General features: G+C 50.6%; 1 protein-coding gene across 1 annotated transcript; it reads right to left on the bottom strand.

Moving 5' to 3' along the window:
* Positions 1–19,351: 19,351 nt before the first annotated feature.
* Plekhf1 (pleckstrin homology and FYVE domain containing 1) lies at positions 19,352–23,131 on the bottom strand. The gene is made up of 2 exons (XM_085695684.2): positions 22,827–23,131; positions 19,352–20,897 (listed from the first exon to the last, which is right to left on the bottom strand). Exons 1-2 carry the CDS (start codon positions 22,856–22,858, stop codon positions 20,042–20,044), a joined length of 888 nt encoding a protein of 295 aa, XP_085551810.1. The 5' UTR covers positions 22,859–23,131; the 3' UTR covers positions 19,352–20,041.
* Positions 23,132–26,210: the final 3,079 nt, after the last annotated feature.

Below are 26,210 nucleotides of genomic sequence, written 5' to 3'. Positions count from 1 at the left end.
ATTTCAAGCTTCTTGAAGCAAGTGGGGTTACCAGCCATGGAAGCCAGACTTTGACCTGGTGACTCTAGAACCCAGAGCCCTCACTCAGACACCAGGTGGGAACTCCCCAGTTTTCACGAACAAGTTTGGGGAATGTTTTCCACATGAACTATTTTTTAGTAAGATGTATGCTGTCTCTGAAGTGATGGTGGTGGGGCCCAACCATGGACAACCAGGAAGACCTATCCCCAGGTCTTCCCTGATGCTATCTTCTCTTTGCTTTCAAGACTACACCCCGAATGGCATCAAATTACTAATAAATTACTTTCCTCTGAAAAAGTCATTTTCCGTATATTTTGTGTAAGCCACTTCTGAGATTTGAAGCCTTAAAAGAGGTTTTGACTAGTGCTTTTACAGGATGGGTAAAAAGCTGCCCAGCCCAGCTCCTGATGTCTGTCTCAAGCCAGTTTCGACTGTGTTGCTGTACGGCATGCTTAGCCTCCTTCAGCTGTCTATGGCCAAGTCCCGTGCGGGTAGTGCTGGGACCGAGATTCTTTTCATGGCTGCAGTCTGGGATTTCAACAGCCAGAGGTGGGTGCTGGATTGAGGACCAACTGGGAGAGCACAGCCTCTGAGTGGCAGAGAGCTCGTGTGTTCAGGAAGCCTTCTGTGGACTTCACCCCATGGACATGGGAGTGGGGATGGAGGGGGCGGAGCCTTCGCATCAGAGTACCTCAGCTGGCATTGGTCAGATGCTCTGTGACACCTGGAGCTCGTGAAGTCAGAGAAAGGGGATAGGGCAGGGCTGGGAGCAGGTGCCGTCTTTGGAGACTATGGTTCTTCTGGTTGAGCCGACACTTCCTATTCCTCCTGCTAATCAGTAAGTGACCCTGTAGGCCTCTTGAACTAGAAGTCTAAAGTCAAGACCACACCCCTGGTTGCTATAGCTTTGCTGGGCTCTAGAGTTGTCCTCTTAGTGGAGCGGTGAAGATATCGGTCTGCAAATGCTGGGCAATGAAACCACAGTTAGGATTTTTGTTCAGTGCGTCAGGTTAGGGGATACTTTCCTTTCTTACTTTGTTTTGTTAGTTTGAGTCAGGGTCTCACTGTCTTGCTACATGGTCCAGGCTGTGGGACTCAACAATCCTCCCGCCTCAGCCTCCCAAGTGCGTGTGCCCCATTTTGAATGGTATGTCCAGTTCTGCAACCGCTTACACTCACACATTTAGAAACGTCAGGGTTGTAATAGAATTCCATCAGTTAGGCAGTCGGACCCATCCTTCCATGCTGCTGCATGAGGTCCCACTGTGTGCCAGGCTTGGGGAACCAGGAGGCCCGGGGATTCGTGTCTGATGGAGCAGCACTCACGTGAGGACACCTGGACAGCCAGTCCTGCTGTGACTCAGTGACATTGGGCCCAGCAGGGCACCCACCTTCCACCGTCCTTTCTCTCAGGGGTGGAAAGTGTTTTCCTGGATTTCCTTGGTGGTGGCTTCTCTGTCCCTGGTGATGACTTCTCCATCCCTGGTTCTCCATCCCTCCATTCCTGTTCCGTAGCCCTGTATCTTTTTTGTTAAACTTTATTTTGAATAGCTAATAGCTGACCGGCACAAAACTACTGGAGAGCCAGAGGACACAAACTGTGACAGAAAGCTGCCTGGACTGACTCAGAAAGGCAGCCACTGTTAGCAGTTTTGGCTGTGCACAGCTCTGCTGGGTTTGCCTTGATTTGGTTTACTTTGGGGTTATTTTTGAGACAGGGCCTCATCGTGTAGTTCGGGGCTGTCCTCAAACTCATGATCCTCCTGCCTCAGCCACCTAAATACTAAGATCACAGGCATGTCCCGCCATGCCCATCTTTAACTCTGTATTTTGAAACAGTTCTTAGAAACCACTCATTTCCTTTTATTTGTCAATGATTTTTGCTGAAAACTTAGAAAAATCTAGAAAAGTGTATTACTTCTGCCTCAGTGGCATGCCTCACCTACTTCATATTCCTTTCAAAAATGTATATATTCATTTGTACGTGTATGGGTTTTTTCCCTACATGTATGACTGCATGCTACAGGCGTGCCCAATGTTGGCATATGCCAGAAGAGGGCATCAGATTTCCTGGTACCTGAATTATGGGCAGCTGTGAGCCACCATATGGGTGCCGGAAACTGAAGCTGGGTCCTTTGGAAGAGCACCGAGGGCTCTCACTATTGAGCCATTTCTCCCCAATTTCATATTTTTAAGGTAATTTCAGACTGCTTGGACACACTGGCAATGGTTATACGGTACCCTTTATATCATAGCATGGGGGGAGGCAGGCACGTTCTTATCTTCTTACATCAGAGCGCTGCAGTGAATATGCTTATATTACTATCTCTGTAATTTGCATTTTGATAGTCTTTGGATTATGACAGATTCCTCCAGAGCGAAATGACTGGATTTCAACGTATGTGTTGTTCAATCAAAATTTCTCATTAATTTATCCTCCCAGGGTTTGGCTTGCAGGTCTTGTTGCATCCTCTCCGGCAAACCGACTATCTGTTTAATCTGGGTCCAGGCCTCCCCGGGGAGAAGGGGCTCCCTGCAAGGCTGTGTCGCCACTGGTAGCTGGTGGCAGCAGGTGGCAGGGCACACGTGGGGGTGTGACACCCACCTGCTCCCGCTGGGGAGGAGGCAAAGGGGAGCAAGCCGAGGCAGGGACCCGGTAATTATAAAAAGCGGCCATCTGCTCGGAGGCTGGTTATTAACCTGCGTCGGGTGCTGACGTGACAGCGCCAGAGAGATTTTATTCACAGGCAGATGGTGTGTTTTCAGCTAGACTTGACTTTGATTCTGTGTTTGGAGATGCAGCCAGAGTCTGGAAGGAAGCGCGCGGGGAGCGATGCAGGGCGAAGGCACTATGGCTAAGGATGCAAGACAACGGTCCTATGGCCAGGGATGAAGGGCCAAGACCCCATGGTCAGGAAAGGAGGCAGGCAGGGAGGCTTGGAGCTGGCTGCTATTACACAGCCGAGATTATGAGGCACCATCTAGCGGTGAACCGCGCAGCTTGTGCAGTTCAGGTCGCGGCGCCCTCTCGTGGTCATCGTTCAAAACCCAGGATGCTACCACAGTGGAGTCTGGTTTATGAGCTGGGATGCAGAGGACTTGAGGACTTTCTGAGGTTTTAATAAACCTAGAGCAGAACACTCTCTGGGTCTCCTGCAGGCATTTTTTCCCCCTGCATAGAAAACCGGATGTTTCTCTATTCTAAGCAATCAACATATGGCGATTTAAAAAAAAAAGTCAGGATTCATCTTATCCTGGGTCTGTCTGGTGTCTCCAGTTTGCTGGGAGGAGGTAAGTGGCTTCATTAGCCAGGAGAGACTTCTGAGGCCGGCCTGATAAATGGTGGCTCAGAAGGCTGGGTTCTGGCTTGGCTAGGTGAATCACAGCCTGGAGGTTAGCCCTGGCTCCCCCACCCACCCCCACCCCCAGTCTTGGCAGATGACGTGGGGAAAAGGTGTTTTTCTCCTGTTGATGTGATACCATTCATCTTATTATTTTGGATTTAAAATTTTTTTTTTTTACTATTTTCTAAGACCTCACTTTTTATGTACATGAGTGTTTTCCTCCCATGTGTGTCTGTGCCTTGTGCATTCTGGAACTGGAGTTTTGGGTGTTGTGTTACGTGTGGACTGGTCATTGAACTTAGGTCCTCTGCAAAAACAAGTGCTTTTAACTTCTGAGCCATCTCTTCAGACCCCTTAATTTTTACTTAAAAAAGATAAAAGGTTTAGTTTTGTTGGGTGTGGTGGCACATGTCTTGAATCTCACTCAGCACTCTGGAAGCAGAGGCAGGCAGATCTCTGAATGAGGCCAGCTTAGTGTTCTTAGCAAGTTCCAGGCAAACCAGGGATATGTGATACGATGTTGTTTGAGCTGCCATTGGCGTGCTGAGAATTGAACCTGGGTCTTCTGGAAGATCAGCCAGTGCTCTTTAACCTCAGCACCATTTCTCCAGCCCTATGATTGACTGGTTGGTTGATTGACTGAGACAGGGTCTCATATAACCCTGTGCTGTGGGACAATGGTCTTATACCCTGTAAAGTTTTGTAAGTTGTATTGGTTTAATAAAACGCTGGTTGACCAGCAGCCAGGCAGGAAGTATAGGTGGGGTGATCAGAATAGGAAAATTCTGGGATGAGGAAAGACTCAGTCTGCAGTCGGCACAGAGGAAGCAAGATGAAAATACTTCGCTGATAAAAGGGACCAAGCCACGTGACTAACATAGGCAAGAATTATAGGCTAGTTTAAGATGTAAGAATTAGTTAATAAGAAGCCTGAGCTAGCCAGGCAGTGGTGATGCATACCCTTAATCCCAGGACTTGGGAGGCAGAGGCAGGAGCATCTCTATGAGTTCGAGGCCAGCCTGGCCTACCAGAGCTAGTTCCAGGACAGGCACCAAAGCTACACAGAGAAACCTTGTCTCGAAAAACAAAATAAAAAACAAAAAGAAAAACAAAAGTCTGAGCTAATAGGCCAACCAGTTTATAATTAATATAGGCCTCTGTGTGTTTCTTTGGGACATAATGGCTGTGGGACTGGGCGGGACAGAAACCTCTGTCAACAACCGTGGTTGGCTTGGAACTTACTTTGTAATCCAAGATGGCCTTGAACTCACAGAAATCCTCCTGCCTCTGTCTCCTATATGCTGGGATTAACAGTGTGGACCACCGTACCCAGCATAGCTGCACTTTTTTTTTTTAAGTAAGAATAGTGAGCCACTGAGATGCTCAGTGCCTAAAGGTGCTTGCTAAGCCTGGGGACCTGAGTTTTATCCCTAGAACTCACATGGTAGAAGAACTGGCTCCTGCAAATTGTCCTCTGACCTCTCCACACACTGTGATACATGAGTGCATGCACACCACACCACACCACACACACACACACACACACACACACACAATTATAAAAACATAAAAAACATCAAAATCAGGGACTCTGACCTCAGCAGGGGAGACAGATACTCACAACATGGTGTGGGTATCAGAGTCCATGTGGTAGCAGAGGGAGAAGTAGCTCTGAGGACGGGATTTCACAATAAAAGCCTACCACAAGCTCTGCGATTTCCAGGCAGGAGGTAGGAAAGAGTGCAGAGAGCAGTATATATTGCTTTGATATAAATTTTCTGCTCAGGTGAGAGATCCTGACCCTGGGGAGTCTGTTAGCTAGGAACTCACAGACCTTGTCTCTGCCTGTGGAAGGGGGGTAGGGAGGCTGCTGCAGACACAATGGCCTGAGACTGAGCAGAGACTGGGTTCTAGCACCACATTCTTTTTTAAAAAAAATATTTATTTATTTATTTATTTATTTGTTTGTTTGTTTGTTTATTTATTTATTATGTATACAGTGTTCTGCCTGCATGTACACCTTCAGGTCCAGTTGAGGGCACCAGATCTCATTACAGATGGTTTTGAGCCACCATGTGGTTGTTGGGAATTGAACTCTGGACCTTTGGAAGAGCAGCCAGTGCTCTTAACCACTGAGCCACCTCTCCATTCTAAATAAGTGAGCATCAAAATTGAAAACTTGCTGGGTGGTGGTGCACACCTTTAATTCCAGCACTTGGGAGGCAGAGGCAGATCTCCGAGTTAAAGGCCAGCCTGGTCTACAGAGTAGTTCCAGGGCAGCTAGGGCTACACAGAGAAACCCTGTCTCAAAACAACAACAACATCAACAACAACAACAAACCAAAATAAAAACAACTTTTGTGTTTCAAAGACCACCAATAAAGTGAATAAGTAAACCACAGGATTGGAAAGTGGATAGGGGGTGGGGTGAGGAGAAGGTTGGGGGAGCGGGAGGACAGGAGAGAGGGGGAACTGGAATTTGTATGTAAAATAAGAAAAAAAGCCATTTTTTAAGAGTGTTTGTTGCTTTCACAGAGGACATTCTGGCGGCTCACAACCTACTGTAACTCCAATTTCAGGAGAGCTAACGCCCTCCTCTGGCCTCTGTAGGCACTGCACTCACATGTACACACTACACACGTGCATACATGCAATTACAAAAATCTTCAAAACCATGAGAAGATTCGATTTCTGCCATACAAGAATGGGAAAAATAAAAATCGAACGAAACATCAATGAGATTGGAAAGAATTAGAACCTTCCTTCAGTGCTGGAGGGAATGCCAAATGGTTCAGCCCTTTGGAAAAGCAGTTTGACAGTTCCAAAACCTTAAACGCAGACTTGCCAAGTCATTCCACTTTTAGGCCTGTCCCCAAGATCATTGGAAACACATGTCCACACAGAAGTGTGCACAGAAATATTCATTAGCCCCCTCACTCATGCAGCCAAACAGACAGAGACAAAACAAAAACCCCTACAAGTTCAAAAGATGGATAGAAACAAAATGTTTTTTTCTTAAAACATTTTTACGATTACTATTTTTAAGTGTGTGCATGTGTGTGTGGTGGGGGGTGGTATGTGCGCATGAGCGATCCTAAGGACTAGGAGTCCCCAGAACTGGATTTACAGGCAGTTGTGAGCTGCTGTGTTGCTGCTGGGAATCGAAGGTTCCGACCTCCACGGGGACCACGTGATGAACAAACAGAAAAGTGACTAATACAAGGGGCCTGGAGAGCACTTTTTGGGCAAACTTCCATGGAGGGGAGGGTTGCTCGTGAGGCAGAGGACAGGGGGAATTCCAGTAAATGACTGTGGCCAGCGAGCTCACAACCTTGCAACCACAAGATAACCTGATGCTTTTACCTGCCTCCTTTAGCACATAGGCTAGGCCAGGCCAAGTCACACGATAGGGAAGTCCCCATCCTCCCTGAAAAACTGTAAGGGTAAGAACCGCTTTCATTTGGGGGACTTGACAAGGCCTTCAGCCTCCCTGTCTTGTTATATACGGAGGCTGGCTCTTTCCTGATGCATCTCCTCTTAGGCCCCATCATGAGGTCTCCGATGTGAAGCTGCATCTCTCCTGATGCCTTCCTCCTTCAGGACCCAGTCACGGTCCCTCAGGGGTAGGGGCTTTCTCCTACAGCGCCCTCTGAAGGAGTGGTCCAGGACAATTCCTTTTCTGGGACCCTGCCTATTTACCTCTGACAGCTCCTCCACCTGAAACCAACGATAGCTTCAGTATCTCCCTCCCTGTCTGGCAGCTTTCTCGTAGGAGTTAGCATCTGTCTACGTGGTACTGTGGTACTGTGCCTGCTGGCCCCAGTTAGCTTCCGATTGCCATGATAAACACCATGACCAGAGGCAACCTGAGAAAGATTATTGCTGTATAGAATTTATAGTCCATCGTGAAGAGAAGCTAGGTAGGAACTCACATAGCTGATGCAGGGGCTGTGCATGGATGATGCTTATGGGCTTGCCCCTCATGGCTCACTCAGCTTGTTTTCTCATCCAATCCAGAAACATCTGCCTAGGGATGATACTACCCACAGTGGGCTGGGTCCTCCCACATCAATCATAAATTAAGAGAATGTCCCCGCAGAGGTGCCCATAGGCCAATCTGATGGAGGCTGTTCCTCAGTCAAGCTTGGGTCAAGTCGACAAACACTAACTGCCCCTCCCCCAGATGAAAGGGTTTGTGTCCAGGGGAAGAATATTAAGATAATCTCTTTAAGGTAACAAACTATGAAGCACAGCAGCAGGGCTGAATTCATATGTTCGGGCATGCGCTTTACAGACGTCTCGGCCCCTCTTTGCAGGAATCTTCCTAACACTGGAGAAGATGCAGGAGATACGGGACTGTAGGGAAGGCGAGAGCAGATCACTTCTGCCCCTGACACGGGGCTTGCTGGAATGAACTGGAAAGAGATTGACACAATGAGGGGGGGGCAGTCACTGAAGTGTGGTTGGGTGACTAAAGTCAGTGTGGTGCAGATTCCTCTGTGTCTTTCTTCATGGAGGTTGGGAGATGGGAGTGAACTTGGGAAAAGAGAAATGAGAGCAAGCAACAGTTAGTGATCAACTCTCTGGAAACTGAACCTTGGGAGAAGAACCATAGCTGACAATTGGTCCAGGCTGTCTCTTCTTCTTATCTGTGCGCATGTGTGCGTGCGTGCGTGTGTGCGTGTGTGTGTGTGTGGTGTTTATTCATTGGAGCTCTGGGGGTGACCTAAAGTCCTTTATCCAGCTGAGGGAGCATCCTGGGGAGCCTCCCACAGTATCTCCTGCTCGCCAGGGGCCTTTACTTTATACTGATCCCCAGGGTACACACTAGTTTGGGGGTGAAATCCCCTGGATTCCTCAGGTAACAGGCTTCTAACTTGTTTGCTGTCTATCTGCCTGCACCAGCGAGCTCCAGGAGAGAGGTCTGTCTGTTTCATTCATAGCTGTACTTGAATTCTCAGAGGCACTCAGCACGTATTGAACGAATAAACAAAAGATGAAAAAGACAGAGGCGTCCTGCTCCCTTTTCCTGTGGCTTCAGTGCCTCCCGAACATTCACTGTCCCTTTGGAGGCAGGCCTCTGGCCCCAGCATGATCTTGGACTCGGATACCCATGGGGGAGTCAGTTCCTTCTAGGGAAGGAAGGAAGGCAGACCATCACAGCCCAAGGTCCGAGGCTAGAGTTCCAAATACAGCCAGAATGGTCACTGGGCAAAGGACTCCGATCCTGTGGTTGAATGATAAATGCCCACCATAGACTCAGCATCTTTACATGTCCCCAGGCGGTGGTGCTGTCTGGGGAGGTTTAGGAGGTGTGCAACCTTGCTGGAGGCAGTATGTCACTGGGGGGCAGTTTTGAGAGTAAGAAGCTTCACCCTGCTTCCGGTTTGCTCCCTCTGCTGCATGCTTGTGGTTAAGATGTGACCTCTCGGCTTCCTGTCCCTTGCTCCATGCCTGCTGCTTGCTACCTTGCCTCCCTCGCATGATAGACGCTCATATTTCCAGGTACATGGTATGCATGCTTTTAATTCTAGCATTCAGGAGGGGGAGGCAGGTGGATTTCTGTGAATTTGAGGCCAGCCTGGTCTACATAGTAAGTTCCAGACCAGCCAAGGCTATAGGATGAGACCCTGTCTCAAGAAACAAAGACAAAACAAAAAATTGTGTTTAGGGCTAGAAAGATGGCTCTGTAGCTAAGAGTGTATATTATAGCTAGGTGTGGTGTTTCATGCATTTAATCTCAACACTTGGGAGGTAGAGGCAAGAGGTTGTTTGTAAGTTCAAGGCTAGCCTAGTTTATATAGTGAGTTCCAGGTCAGCCAGACCCTTTTTCAGAAAGAGAGAGAAAGAGAGAAAGAGAGAGAGAGAGAGAGAGAGAGAGAGAGAGAGAGAGAGAGAGAGAAGGAGGAAGAGAGAGAGAGAGAGAGAGAGAGAGAGAGAGAGAGAGAGAGAGACATACTGCTCTAGAGGACCTGGGTTCAGTTCCCAGCACCCATGCCACGCAGCTCAGAACTGCCTATAACTCCAACTCAGGGGATCTGATGTCCTCATCTGGCTTCTGAAGCAACTTCACTCATGTGTATATGCTCCTTACCTCATAATTAAAAATAATACAAAACATTAAGACAATGTATGTGCCTCACTAGACAGAAGTTATACAGCAGTTACAAGAGAAAATGAGGGAGGGGGGGAAATTAAACGGAGTGGTTCAGACTTGGAATCTCAGTTCCTCGGGAGGCCAAGACAAGAGGACCACAAGTTTGAAGCTTGCCTGGACTACAGAGTGAGTTCATTCTATCCTGAGGACTTACTGAGTGCTGTCTTAAAATCAGGTAGAAAGAAGGCTGTGGTGTAGCTGAGTGGTACAGTGTTCACCTACCTTACACGTGTAAGATGCTGGGTTCTGTCTCCAGCACTGCAAATAGAATAGAAACAAAAAACAATTCCAAGCCCACCGAGGACTCTGAGGCAGGAAGATGAAAAATTCAGGACCTATACAGTGAGTCCCAGGCCAGCCTGGGCTGTTTAGTGTGACCCAGTCTCTCTCTCTCTCTCTCTCTCTCTCTCTCTCTCTCTCTCTCTCTCTCTCTCACACACACACACACACACACACAAATGAAGGAGGCTGGAGGCATGGCTCAGTGGTAATGAGCTGCTCTAGCATAGCCACAGGCCTAGGCTCAATGCCCAGAAACAGAAAAAATAAAGAAACAAACGTTTAGGGAAGAAGAAAAGGAAAGATGGGGGGTGGGAAAAGGGGAACAGCGGGATGGACTGACCATCTTCTGTCCTGTATCAGGCTCCCTGCTAGTTCTTCCCAGAACTTCTTTGGAGACACAGATTTCCCCCTCCTGCTCCACCTCTGTGGAATCAGTGTACACAAGTACAGGTGTGCCCAGACTGGCTGACAGGAGGCCTCAGACTGACTGACAGGAGGGCTCAGGCTCTGACTGACAGGAGGCCTCAGGCTCTGACTGACAGGAGGCCTCAGGCTCTGACTGACAGGAGGCCTCAGGCTCTGACTGACAGGAGGGCTCAGGCTCTGACTGACAGGAGGCCTCAGGCTCTGACTGACAGGAGGGCTCAGGCTCTGACTGACAGGAGGCCTCAGGCTCTGACTGACAGGAGGCCTCAGGCCCTGACTGACAGGAGGCCTCAGACTGACTGACAGGAGGGCTCAGGCTCTGACTGACAGGAGGCCTCAGGCTCTGACTGACAGGAGGGCTCAGGTTCTGACTGACAGGAGGCCTCAGGCTCTGACTGACAGGAGGGCTCAGGCTCTGACTGACAGGAGGCCTCAGGCTCTGACTGACAGGAGGCCTCAGACTGACTGACAGGAGGGCTCAGGCTCTGACTGACAGGAGGCCTCAGGCTCTGACTGACAGGAGGGCTCAGGCTCTGACTGACAGGAGGGCTCAGGCTCTGACTGACAGGAGGGCTCAGGCTCTGACTGACAGGAGGCCTCAGGCTCTGACTGACAGGAGGCCTCAGGCTCTGACTGACAGGAGGCCTCAGGCTCTGACTGACAGGAGGGCTCAGGCTCTGACTGACAGGAGGGCCCAGGCTGCTGGGGTCTGCCCAAAGGTCTTCCTGTATCAATATTTTTCTATGTTGAAGAGAGCTAGAAGGCCTTTGTACCCCCAAGTCAGTTTGTATCTGAATTGTGTTTCTTCCTGGGTTGTGACTCAATGGAAATTGGCTCAGGAGGCAAAAAGCCTGGCTTGTTTGTGACTAGTATAAAGGGCTCTCTGTGTCCATTGCGGTTTGGACACCCTGTTACCCGTCTTTCTGCCTTGAGCTGTTCATTGTTGATGATTTCTTTCTCAACGGTCTGCACAGGGCTGAAGAGATGGCTCAATGGTTAAGAGCACTAGATGATCTTCCAGAGGTCTCAGGTTCAAATCCCAGAAACCACATGGTAGCTCACAGTCAGCTGTCAATCCAGTGTCCAGGGATTCAGTGCCTGTTTCTGACTTCCATGGGAGCCAGGCAGGCAAATGGTACAAACACCCATAAGCAGGAGAAAGAGAGACAGAGAGACAGACAGAGACAGGGAGGTAAATCTAAACCCTGAGACCCCAACTCACTTGCTTTCCAAGACTCCCAAGAGTCACGGTGACACCTGCTGACATGATCTCAGGATCACAGCTCCCTGACGTAGGTAGGAGAGGTAAGGTTGGCTCTTGCAGAACAGACTTGAGGACTGTTCTGGTTGTCAAGACTTAAGTTAGAAGGCTATCTCTAGAGCCAGGATATGGGTGAGGTCATCCATGGCAAACCGAAAGGCGCACAGAAGAAGGAGTGATCTTCTGAAGAGGACTGATGTTCACGGGGGCCTCCACCCTGCTGCACACGCTCACTCCCAGCAGCTGGGCAGGGGCTGTGGGCAGGGAATGTTTCTAGTTAAGAGTGTAGAAATGAGGCTGCCTCCCCTGAGATCGCTCCTGCCATGAGGCTCTATTTCTCATTCTTTCACTGGACTGACTCCAGGAGACATCCAGGAGCTCCCTCAGGCCACCAAGAGGATGATTGGCTCAGAGTTGAGAAAGGTCAAAGGCTTTGCTCCTTGGGGGTTAGGAGTGGGACCCCCCCCCCCCAGAAGGCTTTGCCGCTATTTAGAACCCAGAAGCAGCCACTTGGGTGTGTTCAGGATTTTGATGATTTGCAAACTTCATGAAGTTTCCATGATATTACTGTGGGCAGCTGGGAGCTACGGTAAGCACGGCCATCCAGAGGGAATGTCACCCTTGGCAGACTCCTGCACGGTGGATGCCTGGTTCAGATGCCAGGTTCACTCCCTGCCAGCTTGAAGCCACTTTGTGCATGAAGGGCAGGCACTCTGGAAGACCTGCTCACTGGAATCAGACATCTTCCAGAATCTCCACGGAGCTCCAATGACTGAAATTTCCAGTTGTTTTTGCCCAGAACTGTCTGTCTCTGTGGCCTGCCCCTGCCATCCCCACCTCCATCCCCATGCTGCCTTTATGTTGGCCTGGGAGGCTGAACTGGGAGACAGCAGGAGAAAAGAGGGTCTTGGGAAGTCAGAAGGCAGCCCTGGTCTCAGTCTATCCTGTCTTGATCCTAAGTGTCAGGTGAGGGTTGAGCATCTGCTCCCTAGGCCTTGGTTTCCTAACCCTGAAGATGAAGAAGGGTGAGAGGAAGTCTGGAGGTCACAGGTGGTTTAATTCTTTTCCTGGGCAAGAGCCGCCTGGAGAGGTTTTGTGTGTGTGTATGTGTGTGTGTGTATGCATGCATGTGTGTGTGTATTGGTGGGGGCTCTGACAGAGGTCCTGCCTAGAATCTACCAGTGAGTGACTGAGGGTGTCATTCGGTGGAAGAACCTTACTGAGAGTTCAGCAGTGAAGCATTAGGCAGCATGACTCAGCAGTACAGCTTGCATTCAATCCACTCTCAAGGGACTGGAGACATGACTTGGTGACAGACCTTGCCTAGACTCTAACAGCGAGGAGCTGGGGGCATGGCTTAGCCATAGACCACTTGTCTAGAGTCCACTATTGATGGGTAGGGTCCATGTGTCTGTCAGTGGTAGAACACCGGCCTAGAATCCTCCAGCGAGGGCCCAGAGCTCAGTGAGAGAACACTTGACTAGCATGCCCGACACCCTAAGTTCAGCCTCCACAACTGAAGATCTCCTTGCACCCATCCATCCGGTCTTTATGCCCAAGATGAACCAAGGGAGTCATATGTTCTGAGACAGTTTGAGAGCAGGAGGGAAACAGACTGGTGAGTCCGGAGGGCAGAGCTGGAGGAGAGAGAGAATGTGAGAAGTGTCTGTGTACAGAATTTCCCTCCTCTAGGATCTGAACTGCACCTACACAGCCTGGGCCACGTTCACCCCTGTGTTCTTGCTGGAAGGACTCCCACTCAGCCCAAATGGAGCTCCTTGGGTACAGCACTGTACAACCCCACTCCTATGCATATTTCCTCACGCACTGGGGTAGCCACAGGGTCCTGGGCCCCCAGGGCATCCGCAGATAGGGTGTTGCTGGAAGGGGGAAGGAAGAGGCAGAAACAAGGGTGGAGCTGGGAGATTCAAGAGTGTCTGACTAGATTGCCCACTGCAGGTGCTGACAGAAGTAGGACAAGCAGGTGGGAATGAGGTCAGAGTTTGAGAGCTGTCTTGATTACTCTTCTGTTGCTGTGAGGAGACACCATGACGAAGGCAACTTATAAGAGAAAAACATTTAATTTTGGGGGCTTCCTTATAGTTTCAGAGTTCGGTGGTAGGAGGGTTGGGGTGAGAAAGGGTGAGAAAGGCTGGGTCTGGTGGCACACACGGGCTTTTGAAACCTCAAAGCCCACCCCCAGTGACACACCTTCTTTAACAAGGCCACACTTCCTAATCTTTCCCATACAAGTTCCATTCCCTGGTGACTAAGCATTCAGAATATATGAGCCCTGTGCTGTGAAGCGGTGGTGGCGCATGACACCTTCAATCCCAGCACTCCAGAGGCAGAGGTAGACAGGTCTCTGAGTTTAAGGCCAGCCTGGTCTACAGAGCGAGTTCCAGGACAGCCAAGGCTACACAGAGAAACCCTGTCTTTAAAAATAAAACAAAACAAATCAAATCAAATATGGGGACCATTCTCATTCAAAGCACCATATTTTCCCATAATGCCCCAGAAGCTAGGGGAGGTGCTGATGCCTTCAAAGGAATCATCTGTGATTGCTCAGCACTTCACGGGGTACCAAATGGGATACTCTGTGGAAAGGTGGGGAAGCCAGGGCAGGGGAACATAGACAGACATGCCCATCATTCAGGCTGCAGAGTGGAGGTGGTGTCTATGCTGGAAGGCTGAACATCCTGGCTTGAGCAGGGGAGTGATTGGCAGCCAGAAAGCAGCTCTGGGAAGCTGAGGCAGACTGGCAGTCTGGCACTGCTCTAACCCCCTTCTTTTGCCCTCTGAACACAGTTCCGAGCGAGACTGCCTGGATTGAGGCAGAGCATATACAAGGAGGATGTGGGCTTTCACAAGTGGGAGCCTCTGCAGACAGTGGCAAGGGCTGAGGCTTAAGCTTGGGGGTGACCAGAACTCGATGATCTACCTTGTGAACCGTTCCCCACACCCAGCGACAGTCCTGCCCCTCCCCACAGCCCCTGTCTGGGTAGGTCACATCCTGGAGGCCTCAGGAACAAGCAGGCCAAGAGGAAGTGGTTGGCCTTGTTTTGTACCTGTCCCAAGACTTCAGGTTCTGACCTGAGAACTGGGTCAGCCTTTGAATCACGCTTATAAGGTCCCAGTCCCAGCAGGTGATCCAAATTGCTCCAGCAGGGCTGAGAGCAAGGGAGAGGCCAGAGTGGCAGTCGGGTGTCCACTTAGATAGCAGAGCCTCAGCCAATCAGCGGGACAGATGCAATCTTTCCAGAAACTTCTACAGTATGGTGGGCACTTCTGCCCCAGCCTTGAGGGCACCTCACAGTGGGTGTCAGGAAGAACTTGCCCTGCATCTGGGACCCTGTGCATCAATTAGCTATTGGAACCTTGGGGTCAAGCCCATCCATGGTGTGTGGGCATCTTTCTGGTATCATTTTCTTCAAATGAGACCCTGAGGTGGGAGAGCTGGCTCAAGTGTTGGATCTTCCATTCAGCGGAGGACCTGATCACACTGTTATAGAATGGCTGGTCTTCTCCACTTGCCCTTCAGCAATGCGGGTGGGTCCTTTTACCCAGAGCTTTACAGCAGGGTTTTTTACTTTTTAAATAGTAAACATTCTAACTGGAGTGAAATGACAGGTCAGTGAAGTTTTGATTTATATATCTCTGATGGTTAATCATACTAAGTATTAATATATATTAATTATATATTATCAATATATGATTATACATAGTATTAATATATGAAAAATATATAATGTATATTTTTTCATTACTTCTTTTGAAAAGTGCCTATTTGCCCAATTTTACAACATAGCTTGAATTTTCTTGTTGTTTGTTTGTCTGAGGCAGAATCTCATTATGCAGCCCAGACTGGTCTTAAACTCACAAACTGGCAGTGCCACCCCATGACTCAGGGGGCAAAGGCAGGCGGGTCTCTGTGAGTTCGATGCCAGCCTGGTCTACGTAGTAAATCTCAAGCCAGCTAAGGCTAAAGTGAGATCCTGTCTCAACACACCTTTCTGTTTGTTTTTCCTTCCTGCTGCCAGTCTGTCCACTCGTTTGAGTTTTTTCAGTTGACTGTAGCCCTCCTGTCTACTTTTGCTTTTGGCGTCATGTGGAAAATCATCATCTATATAAGTCTCATGAAAGTCTGCTGGTGCCTACAAGGCAGAGAGAGAGAACTGACTCCTGCCAGCTGTCCTCTGACCTCCACATAGCACATGCCAACCCACGCCTACACAAATAAGTGTAATACTTCTTATCTTTTAAAATTCTCTTTGAGACAGGGTGCCTTATTTCGGGTTTCTATTGCTGCAATGGAACACCATGACCAAAAAAGCAAGTTGGGGAGGAAAGGGTTAATTTGGTTTACACTTCCACACTTTGCTGTTCTTCACTGAAGGAAGTCAGGACAGGAACTCAAACAGGGCAGGAGCCTGATGCAGAGGCCATGGAGGGGAGCTGCTTACTGGCTTGCTTCCCGTGGGTCACTCAGCCTGCTTTCTTATAGAACCCAGGACCAGTAGCCCAGGGATGGTACCACTCGCCATGGGCTGGGCCTACTGCACTGAGCACTAATTGAGAAAATGCCTTAGAGCAGGACCTCATGGAGGCATTTCCTCAGCTGAGGCTCCTTCCTCTCTGATGACTCTCACTTGTGTCAAGGTGACACACAAAACCACCCAGTACACAGGGTTTCTCAGAGTAGCCCTGGCTGACTGTCTTAGAACTTGTTCTATGGACCAGGCAAGCCTTGCACTCAGAGATCCACCTACCTCTGCTTTCCAAGTGCTGGGATTAAAGGTATGTACCACTATGCCCAACCACAAAAGAAAATTTAACAAAATAGCTAAGAATCGGTATCCCAGTCCTCAGGGATACCAAGGGAAAGCCTGTGGAGGCCCCTTATTCTGAGGTGCCAACAAATGCCTCCTTTCCCAGGAAGTCTTTTAGGCCATCCTTTTTGAGCCTCAAGAAGACTTTGTGTGACCTCTCTTTGTCTCGACATGGAGCACAGATAGACTTTAGTAAGTGGGCACCAGCATTCACCCTCATTATCACAGGGACAACATTCCTGGGGCCCCAGGATCCCCTGCCTTCCTCCCCACCTGGGCAGATTACATTTGGATGTCATTAGTTTTCTGTAAGTGGCAAAGTTCTCCTTTGAGAAAATGTGGCACCGAGAAGTCCCACGGCCAAGGCATAGGCTAGGACCCCTAACCATGTCCCTTGCACGGCCTCTCCTGGTATCTGAATCCTGTGCAAAGACTGGACCCCATTGACCTGCAAGAGCCACCTGTCCTGATGCACTGGGCCCCAGCTGCAACCTTACGCCTGCCTCAGACAGTCCTCAGCCTGGACTCTGCACAGCTGCCTCAGACAACGCTGAGGCGCAAGTTCCCACGCTGCACTGCAGGGTCCTGGCCTCAGAGCACCTCTCTCTCTCTCTCTCTCTCTCTCTCTCTCTCTCTCTCTCTCTCTCTCTCTCTTTCCAGGACAAGCAAGGCAGACCCCCTCCCAAGGACTAAATGCTGCCAGAGAATCACATGTTCCTGGCAGGGACAGTATTCACGCAGCTGGGAGGACGCATTCCAGGGAGACTCAGCTGGCAGGACAGTGGGTTCCTGAGCCCTTGCCAGGCCTTGTGAACAGAGCCACGGGCAAGAGTGTGAAGCCTGGCCCCCACCCATCAGACATAGCTCTCAGATCCTGTTGGCCTTCAGTTCATTACTGGGTAAATAAGTCACTGGCAAGGAGCTGAGATGCTTAAGTCCATTCTGAGAACCCCTAAGTTCCTGGGTAGGCTGGTGGCCAGGGGCAAAGGTCAGCAGTATAGCCTTGACGTAGCCCTCAGCACCTTAGCTGGAAGTCCCAAGTGTGACCGGCACATGTCTGGGTGGCTGGGCAACGGCATGAGGCTGCACCTACTCCCCAGGCAGGCCCGTCTCTGAGAACAGCTTCAATACCATGTTTGCAAGCCTGGATCCCAGCCTGGCTGACCACAGTACCTCAGTAAGGGACTGAGGATGATCTCCTCCGTGGTTCCTTCACTCCCCAGGCTCCGTTCTATGGGCACATGCTAGCTTTTTACTTTGTTTTGTTTTGTCTATACATCCTCATCAAACACTTTGATTATATTCACCCCATTTCTCTCTCTTGCCCCCTCCCTGGCTCCCTCTCTCTTCTTAAATAGTACCTTCTACATTCATATCTTTTCCTTAAAAAATTAAGACACTGCCTGTGAGAGAAAACATGCGATCTTTGAGTCTGGCTTGTTTGGTGTCACATGGCAATCTCCAGTTCTATCCATTTCTCCGCAAATGACACGATGTCCTTCTCCTTGGTGTCTGGATACATCTCCAGTGTACGGGACATTATCTTTATCTGTTCACGTGCTGACGGACACCCAGGCTAGCTCCATATCGGCTGTTGTGACTATCGCTAGGATAATCATGCCCAAGTGTATGCTGACCACCAGATTGAACAGGGTCACCCCCAGATGTTTTGTTTGCTGAGGAGCCTGTACAATGGCGGCTACAGTGACCAGGGCACAGGTCTCCTCTTCCACAAAGGCTCAGCATTTTGTTTTCTTACACATCTTATTTCAAGGCCTTCATCCCTGTAGTTTGTTCCCCTCTATGCTTCAGCAGTGGGGGATACTCTGAGAGTTTCCAGGAAAAGAAGGTTCCAAGGGAATGAGTGAGGTTTGTGAGTCACCAGCCATGGGTGGAAGCGATGTGGCTGCCCAGTCTGGACTTCTGAGAAGACACCAGACCTAGCTTCAGGAAGCTGCTCTTCACCTAGGAACCTGTCTGGCCCTGTGCCCAAACAGGAGAAGCAGCCTGAACCAGTCTGTGTGGCCGACAGAGGCCACAAAGGGAAAGGGCTGCAAACAAACACATCCCCAGTCCTTCCCAGCCTGTCAGTGCCAGGACAGGAGAGGTCATAGGCAGCTCCTGGGCGCTCCATAGTCTACCCCTCCAGCACTCTTTGAAGAGTGGCCACATGTCTGTCAACTGCAGACTTTGGAATCTGAACCTAACCTACAGAATCAGAACATGGACAAAGACAATATTGTATTGGGGGAATGGAGCCCACCAATAATAGGGATTCACTGTATGAGAGTCGGAGGAAGCTTTCTTAGCTCCAAAGTCCCACATACAGCTGACAGTGACCACACTCTATACACAGGGACTCCATTCAAGGATAGCCAGGTACCGAGTCGTAAATAGCTGGGGAAAGCATGGTTTCTCAAGACAGGGATTTTAGGTAGCTAGGGCTGGCCTCAGACTCACAATCCAGGCTCTTTGAGCCCTGGAATCACAGGCATGAATTGCCATGCAGAGCTTTAAAGATGGCTTCCGAAGGGCCCTGTGAAGCTCTCTAGTCTACACACAAAGCTAGCGGCTCGCTCTCCAAATCATAGGCACCGTCTGCCGGGGCTGAGCCAGAGACTACATAGGCAAGTCTTTTCATTCCAGAAGGATCAGGCTGAGACAGACAAATACCTTGTTTCCTTTACCACCCATTTAGATAGCTCACACCAATAAACCAGGTGTAGTGGTACACGCTGGTAAGCCCAGCACCAGGGAGGCTGAGGCCAGAGGATCTCAAGTTTAAATCAGCCCTATGTAGCAAGTCTCTGTCTCAAAAGAAAAGGCAGGCAGGCAGGAAGGCAGGCTGGCTATCAGAATAACAGAATGGGGCTTTGTTCTTGGGCAGCCAGACACAGTGTGGCATGAATGTCTTACTGGGTGGGAGGCATTTCCAGGGATGCCCAGTGTGGCAGTATCAGTGATGGTTGTCCCTAGTCCCTCGGTTGAGCAGTGTCTGAAGCTAGGGTACTCTTAGAATTAGCAATCAAGATTTGTTTTTTTTTTTTTATTGGTAAGTCAGTCTGGATAGGGTTTCTGTCCTTGAAACCAGAGTCCTAAGGGAAAACATCACTTCTACTGACTGCAGATAGAGATAGGGGCAGGACAAACAGGCACCAGATGAGACCTTGATGGGTGGCCCTGGGTTGGGGGAAGCTCAGGGTAAAGCTCACCTGGGCCCAGAGGGCACACACAGTGCATCTGGGGTCCAGCTTGGCAGGACCCGGTGGCCAGGTGGTGCTATTTGCATGGTGGAAAGTGTCCAGGCCTGGCATGGCTATGCCTGTTAAGGGGCAGAGGTGGGAACGGGGTCTGAAGCTCAAGCTTCAGAGTGGAGTGGACCCCAACTCTGGTTTGGTCTTCCCTTTGCTCTCTTCAACCTTGGTCTTTTAATGCTTGGGATACCTGGCCTGGTCTAACCCCAAGGGCTAGATCTGTAGCCTGGTCACCAAGGGCTACATGTTCTGGGCCTTGTGAAATGGAAAGACAATTCTCTGACCAGAAGTAGAAGACGGCAGGAGGTTGTTGTCTAGCAGAAAGGCACTGGTAATGGCTCTGGAACAGCCACTGTCACATGCCCACTACTACCATGGGCAGGGCAGCAAAAATCGGAGTTCAGGACCTGTACTCTTGGGGCCCTGGGCAATGGACTGGCTTGATGCAGACACTCTGAAGGTGAGGGTCAACTGTGGAAGGCTGACCAGGAGACACCAGAAGCGTAGAACTCCACCTGGCTGGGCCAGTCGCCATCCCCATTGCCTTCTCTGTCCTCATCGGAGTCATCGTCATCGCCACTGGACGCACCGCAGACGGCGCCGCCTAGGTGGGTTGGCTGCCCGAGAGAGTCCCCGCACCTCTCCTTGGCCTCCTCGCTCCGCTTCTGGGCAGCTAGCTCTCGGTAACAGAGGCTGCAGACACGGAGAGGTTTCGGGGAGAGACGCGGCAGCAGGAAACGCTCCTTGGAACACTCAGCACAGACCACAAAACCACATTTGCGGCAGTGGTGACGCCGGGTGAGCGCCGAGAAGCGTGTCTGTGTGCAGCGCATGCAGATGTCCGTGGCCTTGTCAGGGATCCAGGGCGCTGCGTGCTCAGTGGTGGGCTGGCGGCCCGTGGCCAACAGCTGCCTCCGTACACACTCTTCAATGTGGCTGATCCACTCCTGGCGCTCCGTGGTGGAGGCTGCCGACACCACAAAGGACTTTTTGGCTGTCTTGATCATCCAGCGGTTCTTGGCCTGCAGGGTCTCTGGCAGCGTCTCCAATGTTACCTCTTCCAGGGGGATAATATGTTGGCTGCGGTACTTGCGTTTGCTAAGCACAATACTGCCGTACACCAGGATGTCATTGAAGAGGAAGAAGATGCGTGGCTTGGCCTTCTTGCGGCACTCCTTGGTCAGCACCCCCTCACCCAGGAGCACACGGCCCGGCAGGGCCAGCGGCTGCCCTGATGCCCCGAAACAGCTCTCCACTGCTGCAATCCGCTGGCTGTTGATCTCTGTGTTTGCCAAGTGGTCCACCATCTTCTCAGTAGTTAGGCTGTAGGAGGCAGACAGGAAGCCATCAGCTTGTCCATGAAGTCAGAACTACACTGCTCACTGTCATCCCACGCCAGCTCACTCACCCACCAAACCAGACAAACCTATTATCCCACTGTGCCTCACAAGCTTACCCAGCCTCCTGAGCATGGAAGCTGAATGCTCCAGAGGCTGACCTGATACAAGGAGTGGAAGAAATGATTGGGGGTGGGGTGGGTGAAGGGGACTCTCCTGCAGGAGGCATGTGGAAGGTAGACGGTGGTGGGAAGACAGCCATGAGGAGTTGACTAACTGCAAGAAGTAAGAGACTCAGTGGTCCGAGGAGCCTTGGAAGTAGAGCACACCTCAGGCAAGCATCAGAAGCACGGAAGCTGGAATAGTGAGCCTCCAACTCCCATCTGCCGATCTGGGACAGTCGTATCAGAAGAATGGAGGTCCACGCGCTAAACACTGTGTGTTGGACAATATGAATGTCTGGAATACAAACCGTTCACAGACTCTGTGATCTCTCATTTGCCCCCAAAGTATCTAACTGTTCTGGGTGGCCTACGGTTGCCATGGTCATCTTAGGGGCCACATGGTGAGTACCTCTAAACCAAGGGCAACTTTATCTCTGCCTCTGCCTCCTAAGTGCTGGGATTAAAGCACCACCGCCACCAGGTGGCATTTTCTTAGTGACTGATGTGGGAGGGTCCAGCTCACTGTGGGTGGTGTCACCCCTGGGCTGGTGGTCCTGGGTTCTATAAGAAAGCAGACTGTGCAAGCCAGTCAAGCAAGCCAGTAAGCAGCTCCCCTCCATGGCCTCTGCATCAGCTCCTGCCTCCAGGTCCCTGCCCTGTTTGAGTTCCTGCCTTGGCTTCCCTCAATGATGAACAGCGCATTGGAAGTGAAAGGCAAATAAACCCTTTCCTCCTCAACTTTCTTTTTGGTCACAGTGTTTTGTCACAGCAATAGACACCCTAACTAAGATACCCACACCTATAAGTAAAGGTAAAATAAATCTTTAGAAGACCAAGGAGGACAGCACTTGAGGAGACACCAGTCAAAGACATCAATCTTCCTCCTTAAGACAGACACACACACACACATCCTCAAACCATCAAAAGCCCCGTTTTTTTCCTTTCTAGTTACTGCACACGACCTTCTGCTGTCTCTACTTCCTCCTTAGCTCCAGCAGAATGGTAGCCTTTTCTTGATAATGGCTCCATCAACAATTCTTACAACTGCCACATGTATGAACCTCCCTGGGAGACCCAGGTCTTACTTGTTGGGAGGAAGCAGGAGTGATTTGACCTCTTACCATAGGCAAACGTCTGTTGAGACATATACACAGCCAGTCACTGAGCTGCATGTCTCTTTCTCTCTCTCTCACACCCACATACACACACACCCACCCCCACCCCCACCCCCACAGCTGCCCACACCACCTGATGCAATAACTACTTTTAGTTTGATGATCTTGTCAACAAACGTTGCAACCCCAAGCCATTCTGCCACATGATCATCAGCTCCTGGCTGAGGGACAATCTGACAAACCTACACTGTGTCCCTTAATGTGCCTGCGTGCTACCTCCATGGCCACCAGGCACTGTGCTGAGGATCACCGCGGAGAGGCCAGAACGGCCCAGGGGCAGTAGATGCAACAGTGCAGTGGCTTCCGGGTAGCAGAGACAACTGGAACACTTCGGAGCAAAGGGAATAATAAGAAACAGGGTTTTGGGCTGGTTAAGAGCAGTTACTGCTCTTCTGCTCTTCCTGAGGACAGAATTTGGATCCTAGTAATCACAGTGGGTGCTTGGTTCACAACTGCCTGTAATGGCAGCTCCAGGGATCTGACACACGCTTCTGGCCTCCGAGGCATTCACATGCATTCAGTCACACACACACACGGATAAAAATAAAAATAAATCAAACTGTTCAAGAAACCCACCTGCAAGTAAAAACAGGAGACCTCATACCCATTGGAAGGCTCCCAGCGTGGGAGAAGAAGAGGTGTACACCCTGCTGCTGGAAATGGAAACGCTATAGCTATGGGCTGGGTGCTTCCCGATACTCCTGCAGGGACCCAGGTTCAGCTTTCAACACCTACATTAGGTGGCTCACAGCCACCTGGAACTTTAGTTCCAAGGGATCTGCATGCGTGTGGTGCACAAACATAGACACACACATAAAATACACAAATACATCTTGAGAAAAAATGACACAGCTACAATGGAAAGCAACCTGAAGTCCCCCCCCCCAATTAAAAACAGAATTATTATTCACCCACATTTCCCACTATGGTTCTATCTCCAAAGGGACTGGAAGAAATATCTACATTCTTGTGTGTGTTCATGAAAGCCAAGAGGCAGAAGCCAAGAGGCAGAAGCAACTCAGATGCCCATTACTGAGAAACAGCATTTCCAAGGAGGAAATGTGATCTATAACCAGGAGCTGAAAATTCAGATCCAATCTGGCCCACTGCCAGCCTTCCTAAATGCAACCTTAGTGAAATACATTCAAGCTAACACGATCTAAAATATATTTACACTCTGGCCCCTTGTAGAAAAGTTTTTTTGACCCTTGACCCGTGCATGATGCACAAGACACCTTACTCATGGATACTGACAACCACATCTGTCCCGACCATAGCCATCATGTCCTGTTGCTAAGAGAGGTCTGGGTCCTGGAAGGAGGGAGGCACAGGGAGGGGTAAGAGGTCAGGTAGGGTCACCTTGCAGGCCCACAAGCCAGTGTTATTGCAAGGGTAGTGAGTCACTGAGATTTTCTGGACTCCTCCCCCAGGAGAACAGAATAAGTAAAATGAACCCTTAGGTGCCACTTTCTCAGCACCTGCTGGGACAACGTTAATCACAGAGCATGGCTGATCTAACTCAGTCCCCACAAACACTCACCTGGAGGAAGCACCAAGCCCCTTCACAGCCACCTCTCACAGTCACCTCCCTAGTACCTCGGCTAGTGGCCAAGTTTCCAAATAAGCTCTGAGGCAAAGAAGAAAAACTTTGGCCTAGGGTGAACACCTGTAATTCAACACTTGAGAAGATGAGGCAGGAGGATAGCGTTCTAAGCCATTCTGGGCTATATAGAGAGATCTTATCTCAAAAAACAAAACGAAACCTAGCTGGACAAAACGGCTCAGAGGGTAAGGGTGTTTGTAGCCAAGACAGACTGAATTCCATCCCAGGACTCACATGGTGAAAAGGAGAGAATGGCTTCTGAATGAGAATGAGAGAATGCCCTCTTCCATATTAAACAAAATAAACAACCCCCTCCCAGCACACCCAGAATCAGAAGTTCTTAAACTCCAGAGGGTGCAGTCTTTTCTACTGCCCAACCTTCGTGTCTTCTCTCACTACAGACACACAGGGTGGCCTGTCCTACCCCGCAGGCCACCAAGTCAAACCCCTCCTCCCTTGGCGCGGCTGGGTTGGCCAGGTTCCAGCGCTCAGGCAACTGGCCTGGTCACTGTAGGCAGTTCTGAGGGCTGACGTGGGCAGGACGCACAGTAAGTGAGGCGCTTCAGCTTCCATAAACCACTGGGCTCTTGACCCCAGCACTGATCGTCCTTCCTCCGCGGGCTCTAGCCCTGTGGAATTTTCTATCAACTTTGTTCAAATTCCAAGGCCTGCGTCCTCTAGGCGTGCGCACCCGTTCCAGAGTGACTCGGAACTGCCTTTTTTTCCCTCCTACCTTGAGGCCTGGCGACGGGGCTTCTGCACTTCAGGGGTTCCCTAAGAAAGTCCTGGCCCTGTCCCACCGCAGTAACTTCCTGTATGAAGAGTCGCCAACTCAAACTCTTCAGGATGCCAAATCAGAGGCCAGTGAGAACCGTCCTTCCCACCCCAAGGCGTCTCGGGCCAAGTAATGACTCCGGTAGGACAAGGTGCGGGCAGAGATTCTGTGGACGACCCTCCCCCGGCTCAGGGCTCGCGCACAGCTCGGGGACTCCGTGGCCCTCGAGTCCCCGTTGTCAACCGCTTTCCAAGGAGCCCCCACAAGTCAGCAGGCAGCGAGCACCCTCTGCTCCAGTGGAGTCCCGGGACGTCGATCCCTGCGGCCACCTCGACCCGCCCCCCTGCGGGCGGGCGGGAGCGCTTCCCGGTGCTGTAGCACGCTTACCTCCCGCGGAGATCCGCGCACCCCGCACAACCGGCTCGTTTACGGTCACCGTTCCGGCCGGCCAATCTCTGCGCCGCCCACGTCTCGGGTTCCAACTCCTTGGTCACGCCCTCCCGAGGGCCGCCTGGCCAATCGGAGCCCTGGAACGCAGGCGGGGGCGGAGCCGGAGCGAGGTCGAGTTCCTCAGAAATGTGAGCGGGTGGGGTTGAACCGCTGGATGGCAAACTGGTCAGCTCGGGTTCGGGATGCGTGGGGTGGCGGGACTGGTCCCTGGTTGGAGTCCGGTTCCCAGCTTCTCTAGCCACCATGCTGAAGACTGAATCGGCGCAGGTTCGAGGCACGGTCCACGACTGTGGCACGCGCAACGGGATGGTGGGACCGTGGGCCCTCAGATGCTATCATGATGGCTATTTATTTTCGGCAATGGTGACACACCGTTTATTGAAGACCAGCAGAACTTTATAGAAATTTCCTAGTGGGAAATGTCAAAAATATAAGGGAAGAAACAGATGAGTTTAGTGGACCTCACGTTCTCGTCACGTAGCTACGCCGTAAGCAAGTTTAAGTACTTCTTGCTTGACCCCACCCAGGCTGGTGGTGACATTCGAAACTCAATTCCAAGCCTGCCTTCCTGTCTCACCTGCCCCCACGCACATCCTCTTCCACTGTCTTCTGGTTCCTCAAAACCACTGGACTGGTTCCACTCCCACCTTTGCACTCCCCTCCCTTTGTCACTTCAATGTCACCTCCTCGGAGAGATCTCCTTGGCCCCGTGGCAGCAATTCTCTACTTCGTCCGTTTTTGTTGTTGTTGGATTTTGTTTTTGTAAAGACAGGGTTTTACTATGTATCCCTGGCTGGCCAGAAACTCTACGTCGACCAGGTTGAACTCCCAGAGGCTTTGCCTCTGTCTCTGGAGTGCTGTAGTATAGTGTCAGTTGGTGTTGCCAAACCTGTTACATTGAAGAGGTCCGAGCTCTGCTTCTACCCTGGTGCCTGCTGGGCCAGAGTAAAGGCAAGAGGGAACTGGAGGGTTTTGAAAGAGCTAATGGAGCCCTCAGTGTTGATGTTAGGCGCAGACCCTTACCCAAGCTGGGTCTCCAGCCTTCCATCCTTTAATCCCCACCAAATTCCTCCTGTCACCCGTACCCTTACCCCTGTCAGCATTTATTGAGCCGCCATACTTTTAAGAACAT

The sequence above is a fragment of the Myodes glareolus genome, chromosome 1 (assembly GCF_982192425.1).
Source record: "Myodes glareolus chromosome 1, mMyoGla1.1, whole genome shotgun sequence".
In the NCBI taxonomy this organism is placed as follows: Eukaryota; Metazoa; Chordata; class Mammalia; order Rodentia; family Cricetidae; genus Myodes; species Myodes glareolus.
This window is presented reverse-complemented; position numbering and strand designations above follow the sequence as displayed.